Raw genomic sequence first — 24,416 nt, 5'->3', positions numbered from 1 at the left:
CCTTAAAACAACGATCATCATCATCATCAAAACAGAGAAATGGCCCGTAGATGAAGCGATTAGACGTCGACCTCTGGCTTCATATCTTTGTGTTTGTGAAGCAGTGCTCGACAAAATGGAAACGGTCGGGAACATGTATCATCTCCCTGGATGTGTAGCCTACTCTCAGGGCTCGCCCTTCCTGACGCAGTTCCTCTGGGAATGAGACTGATTAAGTGATATTATTTTCAGTACAGAAAAATAATTATTGTACACATTGTTGAACTGAGGTTAGATTGGAGACCAGAGTGATACCGAGTCCATCTATCTCCTTACATTTTATTGCTGCCCCAATGATGGATGTGGTGAATATTTTAAGAGGAAGTTAACTGGGCAGCCGTCCTCTCGTAATGTGAATCAGAGAGAAAAAGGAAGAGGTCCTCTCCTTCGAAGAATGAAGCTATTGCGAAAGGAAGGGAAGACGTAAAAATCTCATTTGGCCTCGTAAACCTAATACCGTCTGTTTCGGAAGAGAACAAAGGCGAACCAAAGGAGGTCGGATAGGAAAGATAAAATGAGGGGCCTGGAGCAAGTGAAAGTAATGCCAGTCTCAGCTAGGGGGCCCGTCTTTGCCAACTCAAGCTCCGAAGTTCAGAACTCTTGGTCTCCTTTATAGTCGCCTCTTCCGAAACGCACGAGATAACCGTAGGTGTATTCTACCGCACCCACCGACAAGGAGGAACGCCGAACTTCTCAATGTGTTGAAGTAGGCCAGTGTTCACTAACCTTATTTTTACGTTTGGCACAAGCTTGAAGTTAGAATTTTATATTGTATACTATTCACAATCGATTAGTTTTTCAGATTCAAGTGCTGCGGATTACCGGGAATCGAACCCGAGGCCGTCTGAACTGGAGACCAGTACGCTGATAATTCAGCCAGCTAGTCGGACATATTACAACTACAAAAAAATCTTTTAAATTTTGTTAGTAGACTGCAATGTTAATTAATTCTATATTAGCCGTACGAATACTTCCTAATGATACTACGGAACTTTCACAGCATAAACTTCATTAATCGAAGTGTATCGCAGACCGAACTTGTTACAGAAACCATAAGGGTAGTCTCTAGCAATAATCATTAAGCCTGTGATTGCAGCGAATGTTAAATTGTATTTTCATTTTATTTTATAGTATCGGATGGTAGAGTTGTAAATTTCAAGTTGCTGCTGCTAATGTTAAGGTTTTGCATTGGGCTAAGATTCCCCTGCGGGTGGGGGCGGTAGAATACGATCACATTGGTAAGAGGCGACTAACCTAGAGCTCTTAACTTGGAAGTGCGGCTTGGTGGTCACAGAGCATTAAGACTGGCATTTCTTCAACTTACTTGTGCCATACTCGTTATCCTTCAGCTTTCCTATTCGACCTCACTTCCTCGATTCTCGTTTTCTTCCCTACCGGACGGTGTTAGTTATACGAGGGCCAGGGAGTTTTGCATTTCCACGTCATTCGTGGCCCTTCTCTTTCTTTTTGACGATACCTTCATTCTTCGAAACGTCAGACCTCTTCTACCGTTTAATGAGAGAGGATGGTTGCCTAGCAGTCGCCACCACCATCTTAATGACGTTCAAGCAGTGTCCCCTAAAACCTTGTGTACTGTAGCTAAGAGAATTTCATGTCCTTCCAAGTTCGCAGTATATGTAGCACAGTAACAAGGCTACACCTCCTTTCACTCTAGAAAGAGCATATTAATTTACATTCTACGTCGGAATGAAATTAGCACACAAACCACCAGTTTATTTCTCCAAATACTGAGGATGGAACTAACTCCCACGGCTCAAGCGATGATAGCAAGCGTTTCCGCCTGTCGGCTCTTCTTTGCCGACAAAAATCAATTCCTGCAAGAAGAAAGTAAGTGTATAAATAAACAGGTCCGCTTCACAAATCTGCCGTCATGACACATGTCGCGAAAATCTTCTTTCATCCGGTACCCGCTCCGCCTGCTATATATGGGGAGGAAATCCTCTGTGTGCGAAAAAAAGTGGCTTCAGTCTCGTGCAGTCCATGACGTGATATAAAAAATCCTCGACACACCGACGATGCTCTCGCCAACGTGCTCAAGACAACGTCAATGGCTAGGTTATAATCGCAGATGAGTCTTTCGACATTGAGGTGATTTACGGGCACGTGCACATAAACCAAGCACGATCTGTAGGTACATATCTAGGAAACTACTTGTACAAAAATTACCAAACTTCACTCACCATTTAACGTCAATTAGGGAAAGTTACATGTGTAATGTCGACTATCTAGCTCCATTAGTTCATCAACACTAACGAAAATAGCAGTAAAATGACATGTAAAATATCTGCCATAACTTCAGGTATACTTTTCACGGAAGAGTCGTAATTCATTTTTGTGCAGGTTGATAACACTAGTAACAAAGATAATTATACCCAAAAAGTATTTTACCCTTTTTTTAAATGGGTTCTTAAAAACATTTTTTTCCTAAAAAAATACGGAGATGGTTTTAGTTAGTGTCATACTATATGCCGTATTAAGAAATAATATACATTTTGCAAGTCTTCCTCGCAGTCAATTAAAGAATTGCACTTTTTATTCATTTGTTTGTTTATTAGCCTTGTTTTTCTGGGCACAGTTAAGCCTTCTCTTTTTTAAGGGTTAATCATTTGTATCGATGTTGTATAGGCTACAACACGCCATTGAGGAAGTCCGTTCTTCTGCAAGCGCCACCAGCTGTTTTTTCCTAGGAGGCCAACACTAAATCTGCGGTTCTGTAGAAAGGTGTCAATTAAAGATGTCAATTAAAAGACCTTTGTCAAGAGTAGTGATGCAGGCCGGGAATTATTGGTCTCTTTCCCTGGTTTCAATCAAGCGATGACTGGAGCTCGTCTCCACAGCCAGGGATCTTCAGTGTAATAACGCAGGTGCTGAAAAAAGAGCTTTGGGACCGAAGTTATTTAGCTGCTCAACTCTGATGCTATCAAGACGAGCGGTTCTGTTCGGCTTCAAGCTGGATATGGATTTGTTCAGTTGTTCAAAACTGAGTGGGGTTTGGAGAAAACGTACTTCTGTTGTCTCATCACGGATATAATTCTTGCCTTAATGTTCTTCCTCTTGGTTTTGCCGTTCCGTAAGAGCGGGGATACCACTTGGTTGGCAGAAACTGAGCTGAAGTTCTGTGGAGTACTATGGGATCGCCGCTCAGATTTTTCAATGTACGCCAGTAATAATAATAATTTAAAAACTTGTACCGCTCAGTCTGCTCGAAGTTAATTTTTTGTTACAGTAGATAATATGTGATGTGGGTACGGTGTTTCTTCCTTTCTTGTTCGTGTGGTCAGGGGCGCCCAACTGTGAGCTTGCATTCGGGAGACAGTGGATTCGAACCCCACTGTCGGCAGCCCTGAAGATGGTTTCTCATTTTCACACCAAGCAAATGCTGGGGCTGTACGTTAAGGCCACGGCCGCTTCCTTCCCACTCCTAGCCTTTTGCCCTTTTCGTATCCCATAGACGCCATAATACCTATCTGTGTCGGTGCAGAGTAGAACAAAAACTCTCTTCCCTTCCGTTGTGTGTATGTACGTGTGAAAGGAGTTAGGTCGTACAACTTGATCGATTTATTGATGTTTCCGTTTGAAGCGACATCTATGTCACTACCTTCTTGACTGACAAAGGAGACCTTACCCCTGGTAAATTAACATTTCTTAGACAGAACCTAGATACGTATTAAGTGACATTGTTAGTACAGTATAAGGAAGAAGAGGAACACACATAGGAGAACATTCCGTCGATTGATCAATCGTACATGTAATACAATAGTGCAAATGCATTCTATGGAAGATTTGAATGCAACTTCTTTATTTAATGTGTTTCCGGTTAGAGGAAAATTTCCCTCGACCTAAGGAAAAATAACTGAACATTTGCAATAAGGTGGAAAAAGATTTTGTTCTTAAAATCCTTTTAGGTATTGGGAATTATTGTGTGTACCGGTATGTTTAAATTTCTAATTGATAGATGGTGGGTTTTTTCTTTTTACAACGGGAACTAAAAAGGAAAAGTCAATGCGACCGTTACACGCAACAGCATAGAAAACTTTATAACTGGCGTAGCTTTTTAAACATATTGTGTACGACAGTAGTTGCAGCGATGCATCTTGTTCAGTGACATGTCCGTAAGTCAGCACTAGCCAGAGATCACTAGAGCAGTGTGCACAAGTAGCTGAGCGATCTACTTACAAGGATCACCACTGATCTGACATGCTCTAAACCTCACGAAAACATGTTTGGAACAAGGATCACAATAAAAGTGGTCTAAGTCATTCCTCTGCAAAATGGTGCATTCTGCCTCAAGAGGATTCTGAAGATATTTAGGGAGATCAGGAATCCAGCAGGTGCAGCTCTGCTACAGTCCTCACTTAACGCTCTCTCGAACTGGTGCCGTACTTGGAAACTTATCCCCAATCCACAAAACTACAGCCACATGATCATACCACTACGTAAATCTCCTCTACCAACATCATATTATCTACTCGACAAACCCATCGCCATAGTCACGCATCAGCGTGACTTAGGTGTAATATTCGATACTAAATTACAATTCAATAACCACATAGAAACACGTACAACCAAGGCTTTGAAATTACTAGGCATTCTCTACCACTTCTCAGAAATTTCTGATCCCACTGCTTTTTGTCACTTCTTCCTCACTTCTTCAACCTCTCTTGAACTACTGCTCTCCGATTTGGACAACAGGCTCCCTCGCCAATATTAACCAGTTACATAGAGCAGTGTCCTTCTTTGCTGTAGTTGTTAGAAACAGAAACCCCAAACTCAGGAATCTGTCTACGCAGCAGGTATTAAAGGCAATAATAATGTGTTGCCACTGCACATCAGGCGACAGGTAGCTGACCTGAGTTTCCTCCACGGGATCTTAAATGGGTATTACCGTTCGGAACATCTTGTCTCACTCTTCTTTCTCAGTGCTCCTTCCCGCTCCCAACTCTCTTTAACGCTATTAATAGGAGACAAGAACTTGATATAGCATCCAATAAGAATATTCGAGAGGGGTGTAGATTGTCTCTGAAGGATAGGATGATGTGGAGTGTTATACCGCCATCTTGACCCACAACGATTTGACAGTGAACATGGACATTCTCATTGTTTTCTATTTTGATAGTTGTTATTTGTAAGTTGTGTACCTGATCATGTTATCTTGTTATGTTTTATCATTTTATTTTATTAGTCTGTTCACAGTACAAGTGAAATTCAGTGTTGCTATATCTTGTGCTTCGTGAATAAATAAATAAATAAATAAATAAATAAATAAATAAATAAATAAATAAATAAATAAATAAATAAATAAATAATCAGTATTATATGAGGAAAAACACACAATTCCATACCGTGAGTATTTTGTTACATTTTCCATTAGCAGTGTCAAACCCTCTGCCTAAAGTAATTGCGATAAGTAAAACACGTTTGTTCTACTGACCTCACAATGCTATTAATCTTCAATGTGAACACGTGGGATTTCATGAAGTGATAGAGAACAACATTCTCATCTCACTAAGGCCTTATTTTTTACATTCAACATAACTTCCGCTTTCAAACAGTCCAAAATCAAAAGCCACACTGTTTACATTTTCTGCTACTACTACTACTACTACTACTACTACTACTACTACTACTCCTACTACTACTACTACTACTACTTGTTTTTTAAAGTCCACTAACATATCGAAGGTTTTCGGCGACAGAAAGATGGGAAAGGGCTAGGATTGGGAAGGTAGCGGCAGTGGCCTTCATTTGCCTAATGTGAAAGTGGGAAACCAAGGAAAACTATCTTGAGTGCTGCCGACGGTAGGATTCGAACCCATTATCTCCCGAATGCAAGCTCACAGCTGCGTGACCCTCGCCCGGTAATTCTATTTTCAAACGATTATTATGGGTACGTTAATGAATAACCTGCAATATTGCCTTGTACTTTGGTGCGGAAAATTGATTGTGTATCACAGAGTTAATTCTAATGGTGAAATGCCAATAATTTAACTTGTGGTTTTCTACATTGTAGACCTACAAAACCCTATTTTGCCGAAAGAAGTGCACACCAGGAGGTTGGCAATATTTTGTTGTTTTCGGTGGCAATCTATATCTTATATTAAAAATGTTTACTTAAGCAGCATCGTCCGTCCGTTCTACTGGACCGATTTGCTTCAATTTTATGTTAAGTTATTCTCTCCGGAATTACCTGCCGGTGAATCATGAGGCATTGGTATATCTCGTATTCCAGTCAACTTTGAGAAATCAGAAAGTCAAATCATTAAATGTTCACTCCAGTTTTCTTCGATTGAAGCTGTCCAGCCAGTCTTAAGACACGTGAAGATTTAGAAACACCGTCTCGCAAAGATCTTTCGAATTTACAGCGAAGCTTCTGATTGGTTAACTACACCGGCCGATTAAATATCAACGGTGCGATATATCCAGTTAATATATTCAATTTATTTATCAATATGACCAACCCTGTAACGCTCATATACGTGGTTCGCGTTGTTTCCGACCACCCCTGTATGATAATGGGAAGGGATAGGGTGAAACACGGTGCCGGCACATAGCCGACTCCTGTTGAATAGCACCAAGGGGTTTTCTCAAGGCTTAACGTCTTCATTCGACAGACGAATCACCATCAACAGCGTCATATGCCCTCACTTAATATGAACATTGCAGAGAAGTTTGGAATTGAATCCAGACTTTTGGCACGCAATCTAATGATTAGACATTGTATACCTCCACCTCTCCTACCCTATCGGCTAATATTCTTATGATGAAAATGTTTCGACCAACCGGACTCGAACCGGCTAACCATTGTGTCAGACCATATAGACTTGACGCCTTAACAATCATAGCCACCTGGCAGACTAACGTGGTTTTCCTCAATAAGAACCAAGAAACATATATATATTGAAGGTAGGGACTTTTGAAATGGACGCTTGGTATATTACTGTATATGTTAACATTAGAGTAAGGTTATTTTTTTCAAATATGAACAACAGTTACGTAAATTCAACGGCCCAGCACTGCTAACATTATCGTCAGCACAGCGGGCGGTAGGGCATTCTGTTATAGGATCATAGGGCATTGAATTGAGGTTGCCTGGTCTACTCTACAGTGAACAGGCGCCTTTACGAAGATAGTGATCGTACTTACCACATACTGTACATGACGAGATGTTACTGCTAACCACATACTGTACATGACGAGATGTTACTGTTAGTGACCGTACCGCCGAAGAGCCGTGCGACAATAGCGGCTCCGTGGTGTGCTCAAGAGTGCTTGTCCAGCTGTCCGCACAGCTGTCATGAGGGGAGACCTAAATAATTATGACTTGCTCTTGTTTCATCACGAGTGTTGCCATACAATTGACTTTGCTACGAGATTTTTCTTCTATTGATAGCCATCAAAGGACCATTCCATTCCCGTGAAGTGTTCGTATTCTTCTGATGATCTCCCTGTAACTCTACTTGTTCATATTTTTTATGTATCACCAAATGTTGTTTCCATGCGAACAGAGCAATGGTCTACGTAGGAAACATTATGACCGGTGCTCCTCAAGGAGGAGGCTATTTAATTTACGAGGAAGTGTCTACATTGGCTGTAAATGGAAGCACGAAGTGAATACATATCATAGACTTTAAATAAAGCAAGAACGGAATGGTCATTGATCCAACTGTACGGTCTGAATTCCCTTTTGGCCAGTCGGAAGAGGTGGACTGCAGGATATAACTTTCACAGGGTTATTGGTGGGAGCTCGGGGAACAATCCCGAAATTCTTGTCCCGGTTGTGGACTTCATTAGGCCTAGAAAAACAACTGCATTTTCAGAAACATGGCAGTAGCTGTTATCCATGTTAATTTAGAGGAGCTGTTGTACGGTATTAATATCGTGTATTGCATACTTATTGTTAATAACCTTTTCCTTGGTTCTTTGTTCTGTTTTATTGTTTATTTGTTTTGTTTTACATTTGTATACTGGTGTGATTGTCTCTTTTCTGATTTAGATATGACTTTATAGCCAACCGAGCTCGATAGCTGCAGTCGCTTAAGTGCGGCCAGTATCCAGTATTCGGGAGATAGTAGGTTCGAACCCCACTGTCGGCAGCCCTGAAAATTGTTTTCCGTGGTTTCCCATTTTCACACCAGGCAAATGCTGGGGCTGTACCTTAATTAAGGCCACGGCCGCTTCCTCCCCACTCCTAGCCCTTCCCTGTCCCATCGTCGCCATAAGACCTATCTGTGTCGGTGCGACGTAAAGCAATTAGCAAGGTTCTTTGTTCTGTTTTATTGTTTCTTTGTTTTGTTTTACATTTCTATACGGGTGTGATTGTCTCTTTTCTGGTTTAGATATGACTTTATAGCCAACCGAGCTCAATAGCTGCAGTCGCTTAAGTGCGGCCAGTATCCAGTATTCGGGAGATAGTAGGTTCGAACCCCACTGTCGGCAGCCCTGAAGATGGTTTTCCGTGGTTTCCCATTTTCACACCAGGCAAATGCTGGGGCTGTACCTTAATTAAGGCCACGGCCGCTTCCTTCCCACTTCTAGCCCTTCCTCGTCCCATCGTCGCCATAAGACCTATCTGTGTCGGTGCGACGTAAAGCAAGTAGCAAAAAAAAAGACTTTATAGCCTCTAAGTAGTGATGATATTACAAGGTTTTTCATTTAAGATATTACACCGGAATAACTTCTAATCCATTAAAGATATCAAAATTCTCGTTTTCATATTCTTAAATGGCATTAAGCGGCTTGTGAAACATTATGCTACGTTTATCCTTGGAATAAATAATAATGGATATATCGACTTAAACTTTCTTCAGTGGAACTATAGTTATTTCTGCCCCAAGCAAAATGTTCAAACTGTTACAAATTCAGACATTGGTGAATTACTTTTTGAAATATCAGTAATGCTTCAACTTGAGATTTTAGTGGTCTTGCGGCATCAGACTATCCGCTGACGCAACATGCTTCCATATGATCGGAACCCCACAACTGGTAATGTACGTATGTACAGTACAAGCATGTCTCGTATATACAATGTGATGTATCCCTTGGGTCTGCGATATTTTTATGACAGGAGTACTAAAGACGGGAAAGGGACGTTCATGTTTTTAAAACAAAATAAAATGATAGTGTTGGTTACAAAAAAACTTAAATAAAGCATTATTGTCTCTGTGTTGAGAATACAGTACAGATAGTTGCGAAAGTATCCGTCCGTTCAGTGATGTGACCGAAAATAACGTTCAGTAGTGGAAAGGTAGCAAGGAAATCCATATAATACTTAGTGTCATAGTAACAATACATGTTCAAAACTAGTGACTTCTGTGGCTGTCTGTTTCGAGAAGTAGTGTAGCAAAAGTAATCGTCCACTTGTACTTCACACGTACTTGACTCACAAAACAAATAAACACTTCTGTATCCTGTCGAATTTCCTTTGGCAGTAATAACAGGTAGAAGCCCCTTTGGCATGCGCTGGACTAGTTTTACCGTGATTTCTGGGCCTATCTTGTGCCACTCTTCAGCAAATGTTTGCTTCCAACTTTTCTTATTTGTAATTTTCTTTTGCTGCAGTCTCTGCTTTAGTTCCGCCCATAAATGTTCTGTGAGTTTAAATCTAGTGACTGGGCTGGTGTTGGCAGCACACAAGGTGAATTGTAAAGAGACTAGTTCTTAACGATCCAGACAGTATGTTTCGGGTCATTTTCGTGTTGTAAATAGTACTCACCAGCACTTCCTAATTTTTCGATAGTGGGATTCAGATACTCCTTTAAAATCTCCAAATACACCATTCTATCCATTATTTCAGGCATCATTGAGAAGTTGCTTACACCATTCTCCGACATACACCCCCATACCAAAATGGATCCGTCCCCATGTTTAATTATAGGCTGAAAGATTTTACTGTGGAGTTCCTCGTTCTTCTTTTCCTTCACAGGGCGGTTTGCGGACGTATCAAACAAGCTGAATTTACAGTCATCGATAAATAACACTCATTTCCAAACTCTAAGTGGCTTGCTAACGTATTGTTTTTCCAACCTCTTCCGTCTGTTTACTTTACTTATTCAGGGTTTATTAGATCAGGGCCTCTCAGGGTGCATGTACAGGTGCATTGCGCGCTGCAAGGTGCAAATGACGACTTCGCCCGGTTGACCCGAGTGCAGACCCTCCACTCCTAGATTTCAAACAATAGTGCTGTCTTTCTCTTTCTCTACGCCTGTCTCGCTCGCTCCGCCTGTCTCCCCCTTCCTCACATGCTCTGCAGCGCTCCACCATCCGAGCTTAGCCGAGTTTCCCCGAGACAAACGATGGTACGAACCGAACCGAGTCGAGCCGATACACGGTGTACAGAAGCTCTGCGCCTCGGTTTGCACACGTGAGATTTTGAGCGTTTTAGAGGCCCTGGTTTAGACTGATGCTTTCACGACCCGTAATTATAGACATGATAATAAGTTTTTGCGGCTTTTGCCATGCCAAGAAAACAAGGTGAAATTCTTCACGTTTCGCATAGAACTTTGCTCCGCGTCTTCAGAAGAAACTGTAATGTTCACGAGCAAGACTTCTCCAGGGTTTCTTTCTGCTTATACGGCCTTTCATACCAGATCTGTGTAAAAATCATCTTACAGTATCGGTGTTGATGTTCGTCGCACTCGGCTATTCTACATCCGCTCGCAAGTACAGGACCGGGGAGACACGGATTTGGCCGCAGATGCGCAGGATGCGTCTCTCTCCGCGTTGTGCGAACTTCCTAGGGCGTCCTTTTCTTGGTTTACTTATCACAGTCGATAATAATTCCGTGTGGCTATTTCTAGCCGGGTGCATCCCTTGTAAGGCAGATCCTCCGATGAGGGTGGGCGGCATCTGCCATGTGTAGGTAACTGCGTATTATTGTGGTGGAAGATATTGTTATGTGTGGTGTGTGAGTTGCAGGGATGTTGGGGACAGCACAAATACCCAGTCCCCGAGCCAAGGAAATTAACCATTTAAGGTTAAAATCTCCGACCCGGCTGGGAATCGAATCCGGGACCCTCTGGACCAAAGGCCAGCACGCTAACCATTTAGCCATGGAACCAGACATCACAGTCGATTGAACCTGTGAATAATACCTTCTACTGTTCGTGGTATTTCTGTCTTCTCAGCAGTTTGTCGGTGGAAATGTCCTCCTTTATGGAATTCAACAATTCTCTTCCGTTCATTAAGTGTTCTTTCCCTTGTCTTACACATTCTAGTTCTGAACTTTATGTTTACATATTGCACCGTCAGCACATACTGCTCGCAAGAACCCTGACTCATGTATTTCCCCATTATATGTCAGTCATTACAGAGAACATAGCGGACGAATACTTCTGCTTTACCGTTTATTACGCTACATTCGTACATTAATGGATTATTAACAGAAAAGGAGGTACGCATAAGATATGATACCCTTATATTCCGCCTTAATATTACATTGCTGGATACAATCTTCCAGAGCTTCATGAAGGCATTTGGATGCCTTTTAACAAAGTGTTTATCACGCCAGCAGGTGGACGGATACTTTTGCGACTCTCTGCAGATGTGAAGTGAGAATTGAAGGAGAAAAATTTAACCAAAGCAACTTCATTTTGCTCATCTTTTAAACTTTACAACTATATTTCCGGTTATTTTGACAACATTTTAGTAGGTCTCTTTGGTCATCCTTGGCTAGATATTCTATAGATTGCTGACATGTCATCTTAAAATTTAGTTTAATGCATAATTCTACCTTAACTAAGTTTGCACTTCATTTATTGCGCTCACCAGCCCACAGATTGGGCGTCAACATAGACTAAGCATTGCCAATTAGTACAGACATTATCTTCGACACCAATTTAAGAAATTTGTGGACTGGGCGAGTTGGCGCAGCTGTGAGCTCGCATGCGGGAGATAGTGGGTTCGAACCCCACTATCGGCAGCCCTGAAGATGGTTTTCCGTGGTTTCCCATTTTCACACCTTAAGGCCACGGCCGCTTCCTTCCCATTCCTAGGCCTTTCCTGTCCCATCGTCGCCATAAGACCTATCTGTGTCGGTGCGACGTAAAGTAAATAGCAAATAGTAGAAATTTGTGGGAAATTAGTTTTTAAATATGTTCACTCGTATCTAATCTAAAGACAAATCATTCAAAATATATTTACCAAAAATTCATTTTAAAAAAAGCAATTTCGTCATGAAGTCTGTTTTCGTCTACATTTAATGGACAAGAATTTTTAGCTTTAATAATTTCTTTGAATGAAATTAAGCAATTTTATTTGGTATTTATCACTGCTGAGTCTTTGGAGAGCGAGTTTCCAAAATCATGGTACTAATAATAAAATACGCACGTGTATTTATTTTATAAGTTGTTAATAGTATCAAACATTTTATCCGGAGAAGTAATCGTCGAAACCTGTAAACTCGGGATCGACTCTGGTCAGAAGTTCGGCGAGTTGTAATACAGTGTAATTAGGGTGTAAAACACCTTTATGTAACAATGGGATTAGTATCATTTTGGGTTGAGATAATTATTGGTTGGATTCAACTGTAATCGTAACAATGTCCGGCTCCTAATAATTTAATGCTATTTGCTTTACGTCCCACTAACTACTTTTTCGGTCTTCGGAGACGCCGAGGTGCCGGAATTTAGTCCCGCAGGAGTTCTTTTACGTGCCAGTAAATCTACCGACACGAGCCTGACGTATTTGAGCACCTTCAAATACCACCGGACTGAGCCAGGATCGAACCTGCCAAGTTGGGGTCAGAAGGCCAGCGCCTCAACCGTCTGAGCCACTCAGCCCGGCTGTCCGGCTCCTTGGTTGAATGGTCAGCATACGGGCAATCGATTCAAAGGGCCCTGGGTTCGATTCTCGGGTGGGTCGGTGATTTTAAACTTTGTCTAATCAATTCCTCTGGCTCGGGGTTGGGGGCTGTGTTTTTATGTTTGTTTTAATGCAACATATCCCACTACAATCCACCACAGAAACACACAGTACTGTAGTTAATCTATTAATCTATATATATAAAATTAGAGTTTTGTCTGTACATTGCTCATAATTTGAAAATAATGGTATTTCTGTATCGGTCATGTCCATAGTAACAAGAAAATGCACTTTTTACATTTCCGTAATTTCTGTCTGTCTGTCTGTCTGTCTGTCTGTCTGTCTGTCTGTCTGTCTGTCTGTCTGTCTGTCTGTCTGTATGTATGTATGTACACGCATCACGAGAAAACGGTTGAAGAGAATTTAATGGAAATCGGTATGTGAAGTCGGGGGATGAGCCTCTACAATATAGGCTATAAATCATTTTACTCACGCTGAGTGAAATGGTAGTTTAGGGGAAGGCCTAAAATTGAATTCTCAACTATTTATGTTATTAGTGGTCTAATGAAAATCGGTATGTGAAGTTGGGGGATGAGCCTCTACAATTTAGGCTATACATCATTTTGCTCACGCTGAGTGAAATGGTAGTTTAGGGGAAGGCCTAAAATTGAATTCTCAACTATTTATATTATTAGTGGTCGTATTTTAAATAAAATGGGTATGCAAAGTTGGGGAATAAGTTGCTACAATTTTGGCTATCAATAATTGTATTCACGCTGCGAAAAATCGTAGTTTAGGGGAAGGCCTAAAATTTAATTCTCAAATATTGTTGTTATTAGTAGTCCTATCTTGATGAAAATCGGTATGCAAAGTCAGGAAATAAGTCGCTATAGTCTAGGCTGTAAATTATTTTATTCACGCTGAGCAAAATGGTAGTTTAGGGGATGGCCTAAAATTTAAATCTCAAATATTTCTTATTAGAGGTGTAATCGATGAATGCTACATAACTAAGGTTATATAGTATTACATTTCCTATTATTCATGTCTTATACATTGTTACCGTACTGACTATGATCACAAAGATATTCATAAATTTGGATTTTTGTTATTAAGTCCATATCAGCGCCGAGTAACGAGAAAATGGGTAAACAGTATTTAATGAAAATCGGTATGTAAAGTCAGAGAATAAGAAACTACAGTTTACGGTATAAAATATTTTACAAATCACAGAGTCGAAAGAAAACTAAATGTGAAGGCCTACAATACAGAAATCTCATAACGTTGATCAACAATAACATTACATTGACCATTGTTTGTCGTGATGTGCTTTGTGGCTTCTGTTGCCCCTCATCTCCGGTAGATAGGATTACTGCTGCGTACAGAGTATTTTTATTTGATTTACGTCGCACCGACATAGATTTTATGGCGACGATGGGATAGGAAAGGGCTAGGAGTGCCTTAGGCCTTAATTAAGGTACAGGCCCAGCATTTGACTGGTGTGAAAGTGGGAAACAACGGAATACCATCTTCAGCGCTGCCGACAATGGGGTTCGAATCCACTATCTCTCGGATGCAAGCTCACAGCTGCGCACCGCTAACCACACGGTCAACTCGCCCAGTCGTACAGTGTAACAGCCTGCCTGAATATTGATGGGAAGTAGCTGGGGAGTTAGATAACTTTCTTCTTTAGCATGCCATTCCCCTGGTTTATAAATTTTTTGATACTACTGGTACGTAACACACTGGATCGTCATAGCATTCGGGCTATTCAACCCCTCTTTTGAGGCACTGATTGGAATGAACAGTGTGCATATTTAGCAGAATAATGGCAGATGAGTGTTCATGGCAATCTGAGGCCTGGTCATCCCAGCTCTGGAACTTTGGACTATTAGAGTGGCACCTCCATCTAACCGCAGCACTGATCGTTAAAAGTAATAAAACGTGCGGCTTTCCATTTGATCGAGTATTTTATATGATAGCATTGCTTTTAATCACTACATTCATACTCACGTTTTTGTAATGACCTATGTTGATTTCAGTTAGGAAAACCACAAAGTCAGTCTTTCTGAGAATCCCGTAGCGAAGCACGGGTACATCAGCTAGTACATTCATACAAATAGCTGGCCCCAGCAAGAATCGCATCAGTTATCAAACAAGTTCAGTTATACATTTCCGAAAGTTCTTTGCACTAGTGTATTACTGTATTGTCATTCTGTCTATTAATTAAAGTGATACCCTGTAACCCGAAATATTTATAGCCTCCTAGTTGACATACATTTTCTTCCGCATTGCTATGCTGAACTTTGAAACTTAAAGGCGTCTTCCTCTCGGTGCGAGTGATGTATTCTGTGATGAAAGACGAGGGAAAGAGGGCTCGCCGACTTCGTACGAAAAATTGTTGATCTTTCTTGGTGTCTCGCGGCGACTACCTGATGTAGGTTATATAAACGACAGCTCGTGCATGCCGTTTGAGGGTGACAATTGAAGTAGGGTAGTGGTTTAGGAAAAACAGTTAAATGATTAACCACGGGAAATTATGAACCACAGCTAGCTGATGTAACTTCAGATCTACTGTAAACTGGACCAGTTTAATTCAAATTTCCATTTTTATTTTTTACATTTGTGCTTTATGTCGCACTGACACAGATAGGTCTTATGGCGACTATGGGATAGGGTTAGGAGTGGAAAGGAAGTGACGTTGGCCTTAAGGTATAGCCTAGTGTGAACATGGGAAACCGCGGAAAACACCCTTCAGGGATGCCGACAGTGGGGTTCGAACCCACTATCTCTCGAATGTAAACTCATAGCTACGCTGCCCTAACCGCACGGCCAACTCACTCGGTTCCGTAATTTTTGTTAATGGATACTGGGACTGGGTTTAAAGTTCTAGTCACCTACGAGTACCATAGAAATTAAAATTATGTCCTTTCAGTAAAGAAGATTTAATGGAAGTAAATATGGACATGAGGATATAGGGGGAAGCATTGACCCAACATTTCGCTCCAGGATGTCAGGTGCTCAGCAAGAAGTTGTTGACAAAGAAATGATGATTCTTCAGCCATCCATCTCACACTTTTCAGATAAATTTCAAATCATAGATCTTAAGGTATCTTGTCTACTTTTCGGTTAAATTTTCTTAACTGGAGAACATCACAAATTCGAAAATCATATTCAGTGTAATGCTGTAAAATACAAAACAAAACAGCAAAGGACTATATACACACCTCATCAACAGGAACTTTCGTTGAAATCTAATAGTAAAATTATTTCGGTTGAAAAGGCAGGCGTTAACGAAATGATTTAAGTCTCTAAAGTAGCATCTTACACGTGAAAATGCAACTCACCTGACATAACCTCAGGATTTAAAAACTGGCATGTGGCCTCCGGAGAGGCCTGCCGCAGGTCTTCCGAGGCGACCTGCGCGTCTGTGCCGGGCCCTGCCTAAGATGAAATATAATGTTGTAAACGTCACAAACACCCAGCCCCCGAGCCATAACTTATGAAATTCAAAATCCTCGACTCGACCGGGAATCGAACCCGGGATCCCTTGAACCAAAGGCCAGCATGCTAACCATTCAGCCCTGGAGCCGAACAAACCTGAGGATGAAAATAGGTGTCGTCATCATATGGATTGGCTAGGGGAAGAAATTGGGCTTGCAGGGCAGCAATCAATTCCTGTCCCGTCTCAACCACGGTCAGTTTATTGAAATTACCACCTCCTGTCTTGTTCAGTTGAATCTTGAAAAAATGCATTGTTAATATTTACGTTGTTTTTGATAACAAAGTAACATTTCCATGTATTTTATAACTTATCACGGGCAAATACTTTTTCGTTTTCTTTTTTTATATTCTCGTAGTACAACTTTAATGTTTGACAAGTCCGATTAGGCCGATTTATGTTACGAGAATTGAAATCAGAGGCAACATTTTTCCACGCATTCTGCTTTTGCGCGGTTGTTATCGCACCCGTCATTTTTTACTCTATAATATGTTTATATTTCCCCAAAACTATTTTAGCTAGGATATCCTTGTCCTTTTTCTGCTTAATTTCGGCCATTGTCTTTTCTTCCTTTCGCACAGCACAGGGGGAATCTGAAGGAAAACAGTCTCAAACTGCGCACCCCGACCAGCGATACTCAGCTCTTTCTGCGATGTTGCCAAGCGCTCACATATGAACTGAGATCAAAACTAAACTTCGATTAGTCGATCCTAGATTAGTGTTATACAACACGACGACGGTCTGATCTCAGATCATTTTCTAAACTTAGATCAAAACTGACCTCAAGTCAATGATGTTTATGTAACCGGCCCTTAGTGGCCATGCAGTTTTTTTTTTTTTTTTTTGCTAATTGCTTTACGTCGCACCGACACAGATAGGTCTTATGGCGACGATGGAACAGGAGAGGGCTAGGAGCGGGAAGGAAGCGGCCGTGGCCTTAATTAAGGTACAGCCCCAGCATTTGCCTGGTGTGAAAATGGGAAACCACGGAAAACCATCTTCAGGGCTGCCGACAGTGGGGTTCGAACCTACTATCTCCCGAATACTGGATACTGGCCGCACTTAAGCGACTGCAGCTATCGAGCTCGGTGCCATGCAGTTTTGTCTTCGAGGTGTTTATATTCATTTGGCAGTGTATATGTTGCCTAAATGCAAATTTAGGCTTCTGTGTATGTACCAAAATGGCATTTCAAGAAATATTTACCGCGAAGTGCCCAACATGTAAATCAGTCCAAAGTTGATAAATAATGTTATTGAATTTTTGTGTCTCGCTAAATACTTTTTCCTGTTTTGAGACACGCGGGAGTGTCAGTATTTTGTCCCGCAGGATTATTTTAGATTCGGATAAATTAATCGACACGAGGCTGACGTATTAGAGTATCTTCAAATACCACCGGACTGATCCAGTATCGAACCCACCAACTTGAGCCCAGAAGGCCAGCGCTCTACCGTCTTAGCCACAGACATACACTTTGAATGAGGGACAGTGTTTATTGTTTTTAAGAGAAAGTGTAATTGGGCAACAATCTTCTCTTAATCAGAAGGTAAACAAGAAATACGTCCAGTCCTTCGAAGAATGAAGGTATCGGCGAAAGAAAGGTAACGGCTACGAAGGGCTTCAAAATGAAAGACTTCTGGGCCTCATAAACCTAATATCGTCGAGGTCGGAACTGGACAAGAGTTGAATAAGAGCGGTTGGATAGGAAAGATGAAAGGGAAGAGCCTGGCACAAGTGGAGACAATGCCAGACTCAGCGAGAGGTCTGTCACCCCAGGCTCCCAAGTAGAAAGCTTCTCGGGTTCCCTTTCGCCGCTTACGACAGGCAGGGGATAAAGTTTGAATAAGCTGGACTTGTCCGTCCTGCGTTTTAATTACACATTGAGACGCGTGAACAGTGAAATAAAATAGTTCAGTACTTGAATAACTAACAAGGGAAGTCTAGTATGACGGCCGCTGATTTTGTCGAGCTTTCGTTAATTTGATCGTCTTGGGTACCAGATTGATACTTACAATTGATCTGCATTTAGGGCTGTCACCAAGTGGCAGATTGCTTAACAGTTGCTAACGTAGTCTTTTCTAAAATAAAGGTCTGACGCCGTGGTTCGTCGGTTCGAGCGCCGTTGGTCGAAATAATAATAATAATAATAATAATAATAATAATAATAATAATAATAATAATAATAATTTTCTGGCTTTACGTCCCAGTGACTACTTTTCTGGTTTAAGGAGACGCCGAGTTGCCGGAATTTAGTCCCACAGGAGTTATTTTACGTACCAGTAAATCCACCGACACGAAGCTGACGTATTTGAGCACCTTCAGATACCATCGGACTGAGCCAGGATCGAACCTACCAAGTTGGAGTCGGAAGAGCAGCATTTCAACCGTCTGAGCCACTTCGGCTGGATGAAAAAAAAAATCACCATCAGAATGTAGGCCGGCAGGGTAGGAAAGTTGGTTGTATACAATTTCTAATTACTAGATTGCGTGCTAAAAGCCTGGATTCAAATCCAAACCTCTTCGCAGTGTTCAAATGGAGCGAAGGAATATGATGCTGTTGATGGTGATTCGTCCGTCGGATGGCGACGTAGAGCTTTGAACAGACCCCTTGGTATTATTCGAGAGGAGTAGGCTACGTACCGACACCGGGTTTCATCTCTCCCTACCTCATTATCATAATCCTAGATCCAGACGCGCAGGCCACCCATGGGAGTCAGGTAGAAAGACCTGCACCAGGCGAGCCGAACACGTCCTCGGACACTCCCGGCACTAATAGGACACGATAAGTAAGTAGGCCTAAGTCGTAAATTCAGAGACTTAGGAAATTATATTGAACATCTCCCTTGGTAAATTATTCCAATCCCTAACTCCTCGTCCTATAAAAGAATATTTGCCCCAATGTCGTCTTGAATTCTAACTTTATGATCTTTCCAACTTTTAAGAACACCACTCAAACTTATTCGTCTTCTAATGTCATTCTACGCCATCTCTCCAACGATAGCTCGGAACATCTCGCTTAGTCGAGCAGCTCGTCTTCTTAATTCTAAGTCTTCCCAGCCCAAGATTTTCAATATTTTCGTAACGCTACTCGTGTGTTTTGTCACCAAACATTATCGATTGTTTTCTTAAAGGATTTCAACCTTAACTTCGGAGTCCCCGGTACAGCGTAATTAAGTTCTGAAACAAATTTAGATATGATTAGCTGATGCTTCGCTGCGGAATTCTACATTGTATTCAGAATTCTAGGTTAAGTACTGTACACGTTGTGAGTAAGATTATATTAAATTGCATAGCTCTTAACGTTACCCAGAAAAGCGACGGGAAAGTCACCATACGTCTTTTCTCATGTGAAGACTGGGTTAGGGAATGGTAATGGCAAGTCTTCTTGCCTACTATCATTCACAGTGAACTTGGGGAGTTTTCGTTATGATGGCAGGCCCACTTGCCTACTGCCAGTCAGTCGAGTTGGGCAGTTTGATGATAATGGCAGACACTCTACACCTGCATTTTTTACATCCACAGAAAGACTGTCTTTGTGGTTTTCCCAACTGAAATCATCATAAGTCATTGCAATGAAGTCAGTAGGAACGTCGCGATTACAAGCAATGCTATCGTATGAAAAGCTCGATGAAGTAGAAAACCGTAAATTTTCTCATTTTTTTTTTTTTTTTTTTTTTTTTTTTTTGGAACGAACAGTGTTATGGTGCCGCTCTAACAGTCCAAAGTTCCCGACCTGGAACGTTCAGGCCACAGACAGGCGTGAACACTCCTCTGCCATTATTCCTTTAAGTGTGCACACTGCTTATTTCAATCAGCGCCTCAGAGTAGGGATCAAATGCGTAGAATACTATGATAAACCAGTGCGGTATGCACCGGTATTATAAGAAAATCGATCAACCAGTGGAATGTCATACTAAAGAAAAAGTTATCTAACTCTATATCCCCCGGTGGGGGCAGTAGAATAACACCCACGGTTTTGCCTGCCTGTCGTAAGGGGCTCTTAACTTGGGAGCGTGGGTTAGCGACCTCGGGGACTGAGTTGAGTCCTAGCACTGCTTCCACTTACTTGTGCCAGGCTCCTCACTTCCATCTATCCAATCCGACCTCTCTTGGTCAACTCTTGTTCTTTTTCGACCCCGACATTATTACAACTTTTTAGATTTAGGGAGTCTTTCATTTTCACGCCCTTCGTGACGCTAGTGTTTCTTTCGTTGATATCTTCATTTTTTTGCAGTGTCGGATCCCTTCCATTTTTTCTCTCTGATTAGTATTATATAAAGGACTAGCTGATGGACCCGTGCTTCGCTATGGGTTTCTAAGAAAGGCTGTTTTTGTGGTTTTCCTAACTACTGTTAGTTAACTTAGGCCATTACAAAAACGTCAGAAGGAATGTAGGGATTAAAAGCAATTTTATCATATAAATTACTTGCTCAGATAAAAAAAACGCACATTTTCTCACTTTTAACAAATAGTACTACGATGCCGATCTAACAGTCCAAAGTTCCAGCGCTGAAATGACCAGGCCGCAGACAGCTGTGAACACTCCTTTGCCATTGTTCCTTTAAATATACACAGCTCATTCCAATCAGTGCCTCAGGGTAGGGATTGAATTGCACGAATGCTATGATGAACCAGTTTGTTACGTACCAGTAGTATCAGAAAATGTATGAACCAGAGGAATGGCATGCTTAAGAAGAAAGTTATCTAACTCAGCAGCTACTTCCCGCCAATATTCAGGCAGGCTGTTATACTCGGTACGACCGGGCGAGTTGGCCATGCGATTAGGGGCGCGCAGCTGTGAGTTTGCATTCGGGAGGGAGTGGGTTCGAAAACCACTGTCAACAGCCCTGAAGATGGTTTTCCGTGGTCTCCCATTTTCACACCAGGCAAATGTTGGTGCTGTACTGTAATTAACGCCAGGGCCGCTTCCTATCCACTCCTAGCCCTTTCCTATCCCATCGTCGCCATAATACCTATCTGTGTCGGTGCGACGTAAAGCAAATAAAAAGCTCTGTATACAGTAGTAATCCCATCTGTCGGACATGGCTGGCAACAGAAGACACAAAGCACATCACAACAAACAATGGTCAACGTAATGTTATTGTTGTTCAATATTATGAGCTTTCTGTATTGTAGGCCTTCACATTGTTTTCTTTCGACTCTGCTATTAGGGCGTCTTACGAAATTGTTTATAGCATAGACTGTAGTTCCTTATTCCCGGACTTTACATAACGATTTTCATTCAATTCTGTCTACCAAATTTCTCATGACTTAGACCACTAATAACATATTTGAGAATTAAATTTTTGGCCTTCCCCAAAACTACCATTCCACTCAGCGTGAATAAAATTATTTGTGGCCTAGATTGTAGCGACTTATTTCCCGACTTTGTATACCGATTTTCATTAATAGGACCACTAGTAACATAAACATTTGAGAATTTAAGATTTTTTTTTTTTTTTTTTTTTTGCAAGTTGCTTTACGTCGCACCGACACAGATAGGTCTCTTGGCGACGATAGAACAGGAAAGGGCTAGGAGTGAGAAGGAAGTGACCGTGGCCTTAATTAAGGTACAGCCCCAGTATTTGCCTGGTATGAAAATGGGAAACCACGGAAAACCCTCTTCAGGGCTGCCGACAGTGGGGTTCGAACCTACTATCTCCCGAATATTGGATACTGGCCCGCACTTAAGCGACTGCAGCTATCGAGCTCGGTAACATTTAAGTTTAGGCCTTCCCCTAAACTACCATTTCTCTCAGCGTGAATAAGATTATTTATGGCCTAGATTGTAGCGACTTATTCAACGACTTTACATACCGATTTTCATTAAATTCTCTTCAGCCGTTTGTCGTGATGCTTGTACAGACAGACAGACAGACAGACAGACAGACAGACAGACAGACAGACAGACAGACAGACAAACACAGAAATTACGGAAAATTTAAAAGTGCATTTCCTTGCTACTATGGACACGACCGATACAGAAATACCATCCTTTTCAAATTCTGAGCAATGTACAGACAAAACTCTTATTTTATATATATAGACCGTCGCGTAGTTGTACTTCTCATAAAACAATAATCACCACCACCACCACAGTAACATGTAGCATTTCTCCTCTAATGGTTGGCGTCAAGAAAAGCATCCAGCCGTAAAAGTCTGTCAAATCTGCTACAAACCCTGACCCGCAATAAGAACCGGATAAAGAGGGGAGTAATAGAAAGGAGCTCAGTAGCATCACTGTTCGCTTCTCACCAAGGCAATCCGGGTTTGATTCCCGGCCAATACTGGGATTTACGAAATGAAATGCCACGTCCTTTGGGTCGGTTTCCGCATTAAAATGGAGGTCCTGTGAATTATGATTACAAAACTCTAAGCGTATTTACTTTTTTAATAGAAAAAACATAAAAAAAAAACGACAAAGCGTTTATGTATCTTTTAGAGAATACCACACTTGATCAGATTGGCCGTGGGAAATGGTTTACATTGTTACAACAGTTTTCGAAAACACCATTGGCGGTAATACATGCTCGGCACCTTCGGAGAAAATTCTCTTGAACCCGCCTCAGTACCTTGTTGTTTTGACTGATGTCCTGAGCAGCTTCCAAGACACATTCCCGGAACTTTGCAGAGTTTCCACTTCTCTGCGATAAACGTTAGATTTCATGAACCCCCAAAAGAAGTAATCTAAGGGGTTTTGTTCGGGACTTCTTGTCGGCCAATACATCGCTGCGGATAGGCGGCGTCCAGGTGGCGCAGCACTGCGTTGGTAATGTGCGGGGGAGCTTGTTCTGATATAGCTTACCTTATCTTGCGTGATGACACAGCTTGTTAAATGACAATTTGTTTGTCAACGCCGGTAGCATCCGGCACGGTTACAGATTATGCGGTCGCTAGTGGCACGGGTCGCATGCGGTAAGGTCGCATCTGGCACGACACCAGCTCTCTATACTCGTCGGCCAGGCGGGTCGACTGTGAGAAGGGGGATTTACCTCCGTCGAGCCTCGAAGTACTAGATCACTACACTCACCGGCCAGGCGGGTCGGCTGTGAGAAGGGGGATCTGCCTCCGTCGAAACTGGAGGTACTAGCTCGCTATACTCACCGGCCAGGTGGGTCGGCTGTGAGAAGGGGACTTGCCTCCGTCGAGGCTAGCGGTACTAGCCCGCTATACTCACCGGCCAGGAGGGTCGGCTGTGAGAAGGGGACTTAACTCCGTCGAGGCTAGAGGTACTAGCCCGCTACTGTACTCGTCGGGCGTACGGGTACGGAACATGTGTTCTTTCATCTCTACGGAAAGGAGGTGTAGCATCGCGTTGGATGGACCCTGTCATGAGCCTGCATGTTGCGATTCACCATGCTCAGCAAGAGAATCCTGGAGGCAAACTGTCTACATACTTTTGCAACATAATGTCATCAAACCCGTACGTGGGGTCAGATGAAGAAGGTGGACTTAACTTGTTCTTTGTTTTCAGGTCATACCAGCCACTGCATGACATCGAACAGCGCCATCTCCTCTGTGTTCACCTTCCTGGGTGAACGTTATGAGAAGACGACTGGTAAGCCGGAGGTTCGGGTGCCAACAGTGTGAGAAACGGCACCACGCCGTGTTTGCTGAACACGTTGTACCAGTACTGGTATGATGGTGTTAGGAAAGTGCATTTATTAATGTTTTATGGAAACATTCCCATGTTGTTTTCAATTTTATATTTGTGAAAATTATTCATTTTAATGGTCAAATAATAAAATATACTTTTGTATTAATGTCCTCATTGACATTGTTGTCGCCCTTGATCAGTGCAATATCGAGCTGTAAATATCTTGGTAATACGAATTCTCTCTGTTTGGGAGCGATGGTTACGTACTTCCTTCAATACAGTTACTCGGTGTAAAATTGATACTCATTGTACCTTTAGTATTTAGCTGGTACACTCTTATCTGAGACTTGCATTAATATCTGTGTCAGGCCATCCCTTATTCCAGAAAAATGGTATTGAATTTATTCAGAAAATAATCGTATGATTCAGCTACCGTGTGCTGGCATTTTCATAATACGATCCAT

The 24,416-nt window shown here is 41.8% G+C and overlaps 1 protein-coding gene across 4 annotated transcripts in view; it reads left to right on the top strand.

The window, feature by feature from the left end:
* Nucleotides 1–24,122, top strand: part of LOC136881829 (FAM172 family protein homolog CG10038) — a 160,258-nt gene extending 136,136 nt beyond the window's left edge. For all 4 annotated transcript variants that reach the window (XM_067154286.2, XM_067154272.2, XM_067154266.2 and 1 more), the window contains exon 9: nt 23,830–24,122. In XM_067154286.2, coding sequence (XP_067010387.2) covers nt 23,830–23,945 — 116 coding nt within the window. In that variant the 3' untranslated portion in view covers nt 23,946–24,122. The remainder of the gene's footprint in view (nt 1–23,829) is intronic.
* The last annotated feature ends 294 nt before the right edge of the window (nt 24,123–24,416 follow it).

Source organism: Anabrus simplex, chromosome 1 (genome assembly GCF_040414725.1).
Source record: "Anabrus simplex isolate iqAnaSimp1 chromosome 1, ASM4041472v1, whole genome shotgun sequence".
Classification (NCBI taxonomy): domain Eukaryota; kingdom Metazoa; phylum Arthropoda; class Insecta; order Orthoptera; family Tettigoniidae; genus Anabrus; species Anabrus simplex.
This window is presented reverse-complemented; position numbering and strand designations above follow the sequence as displayed.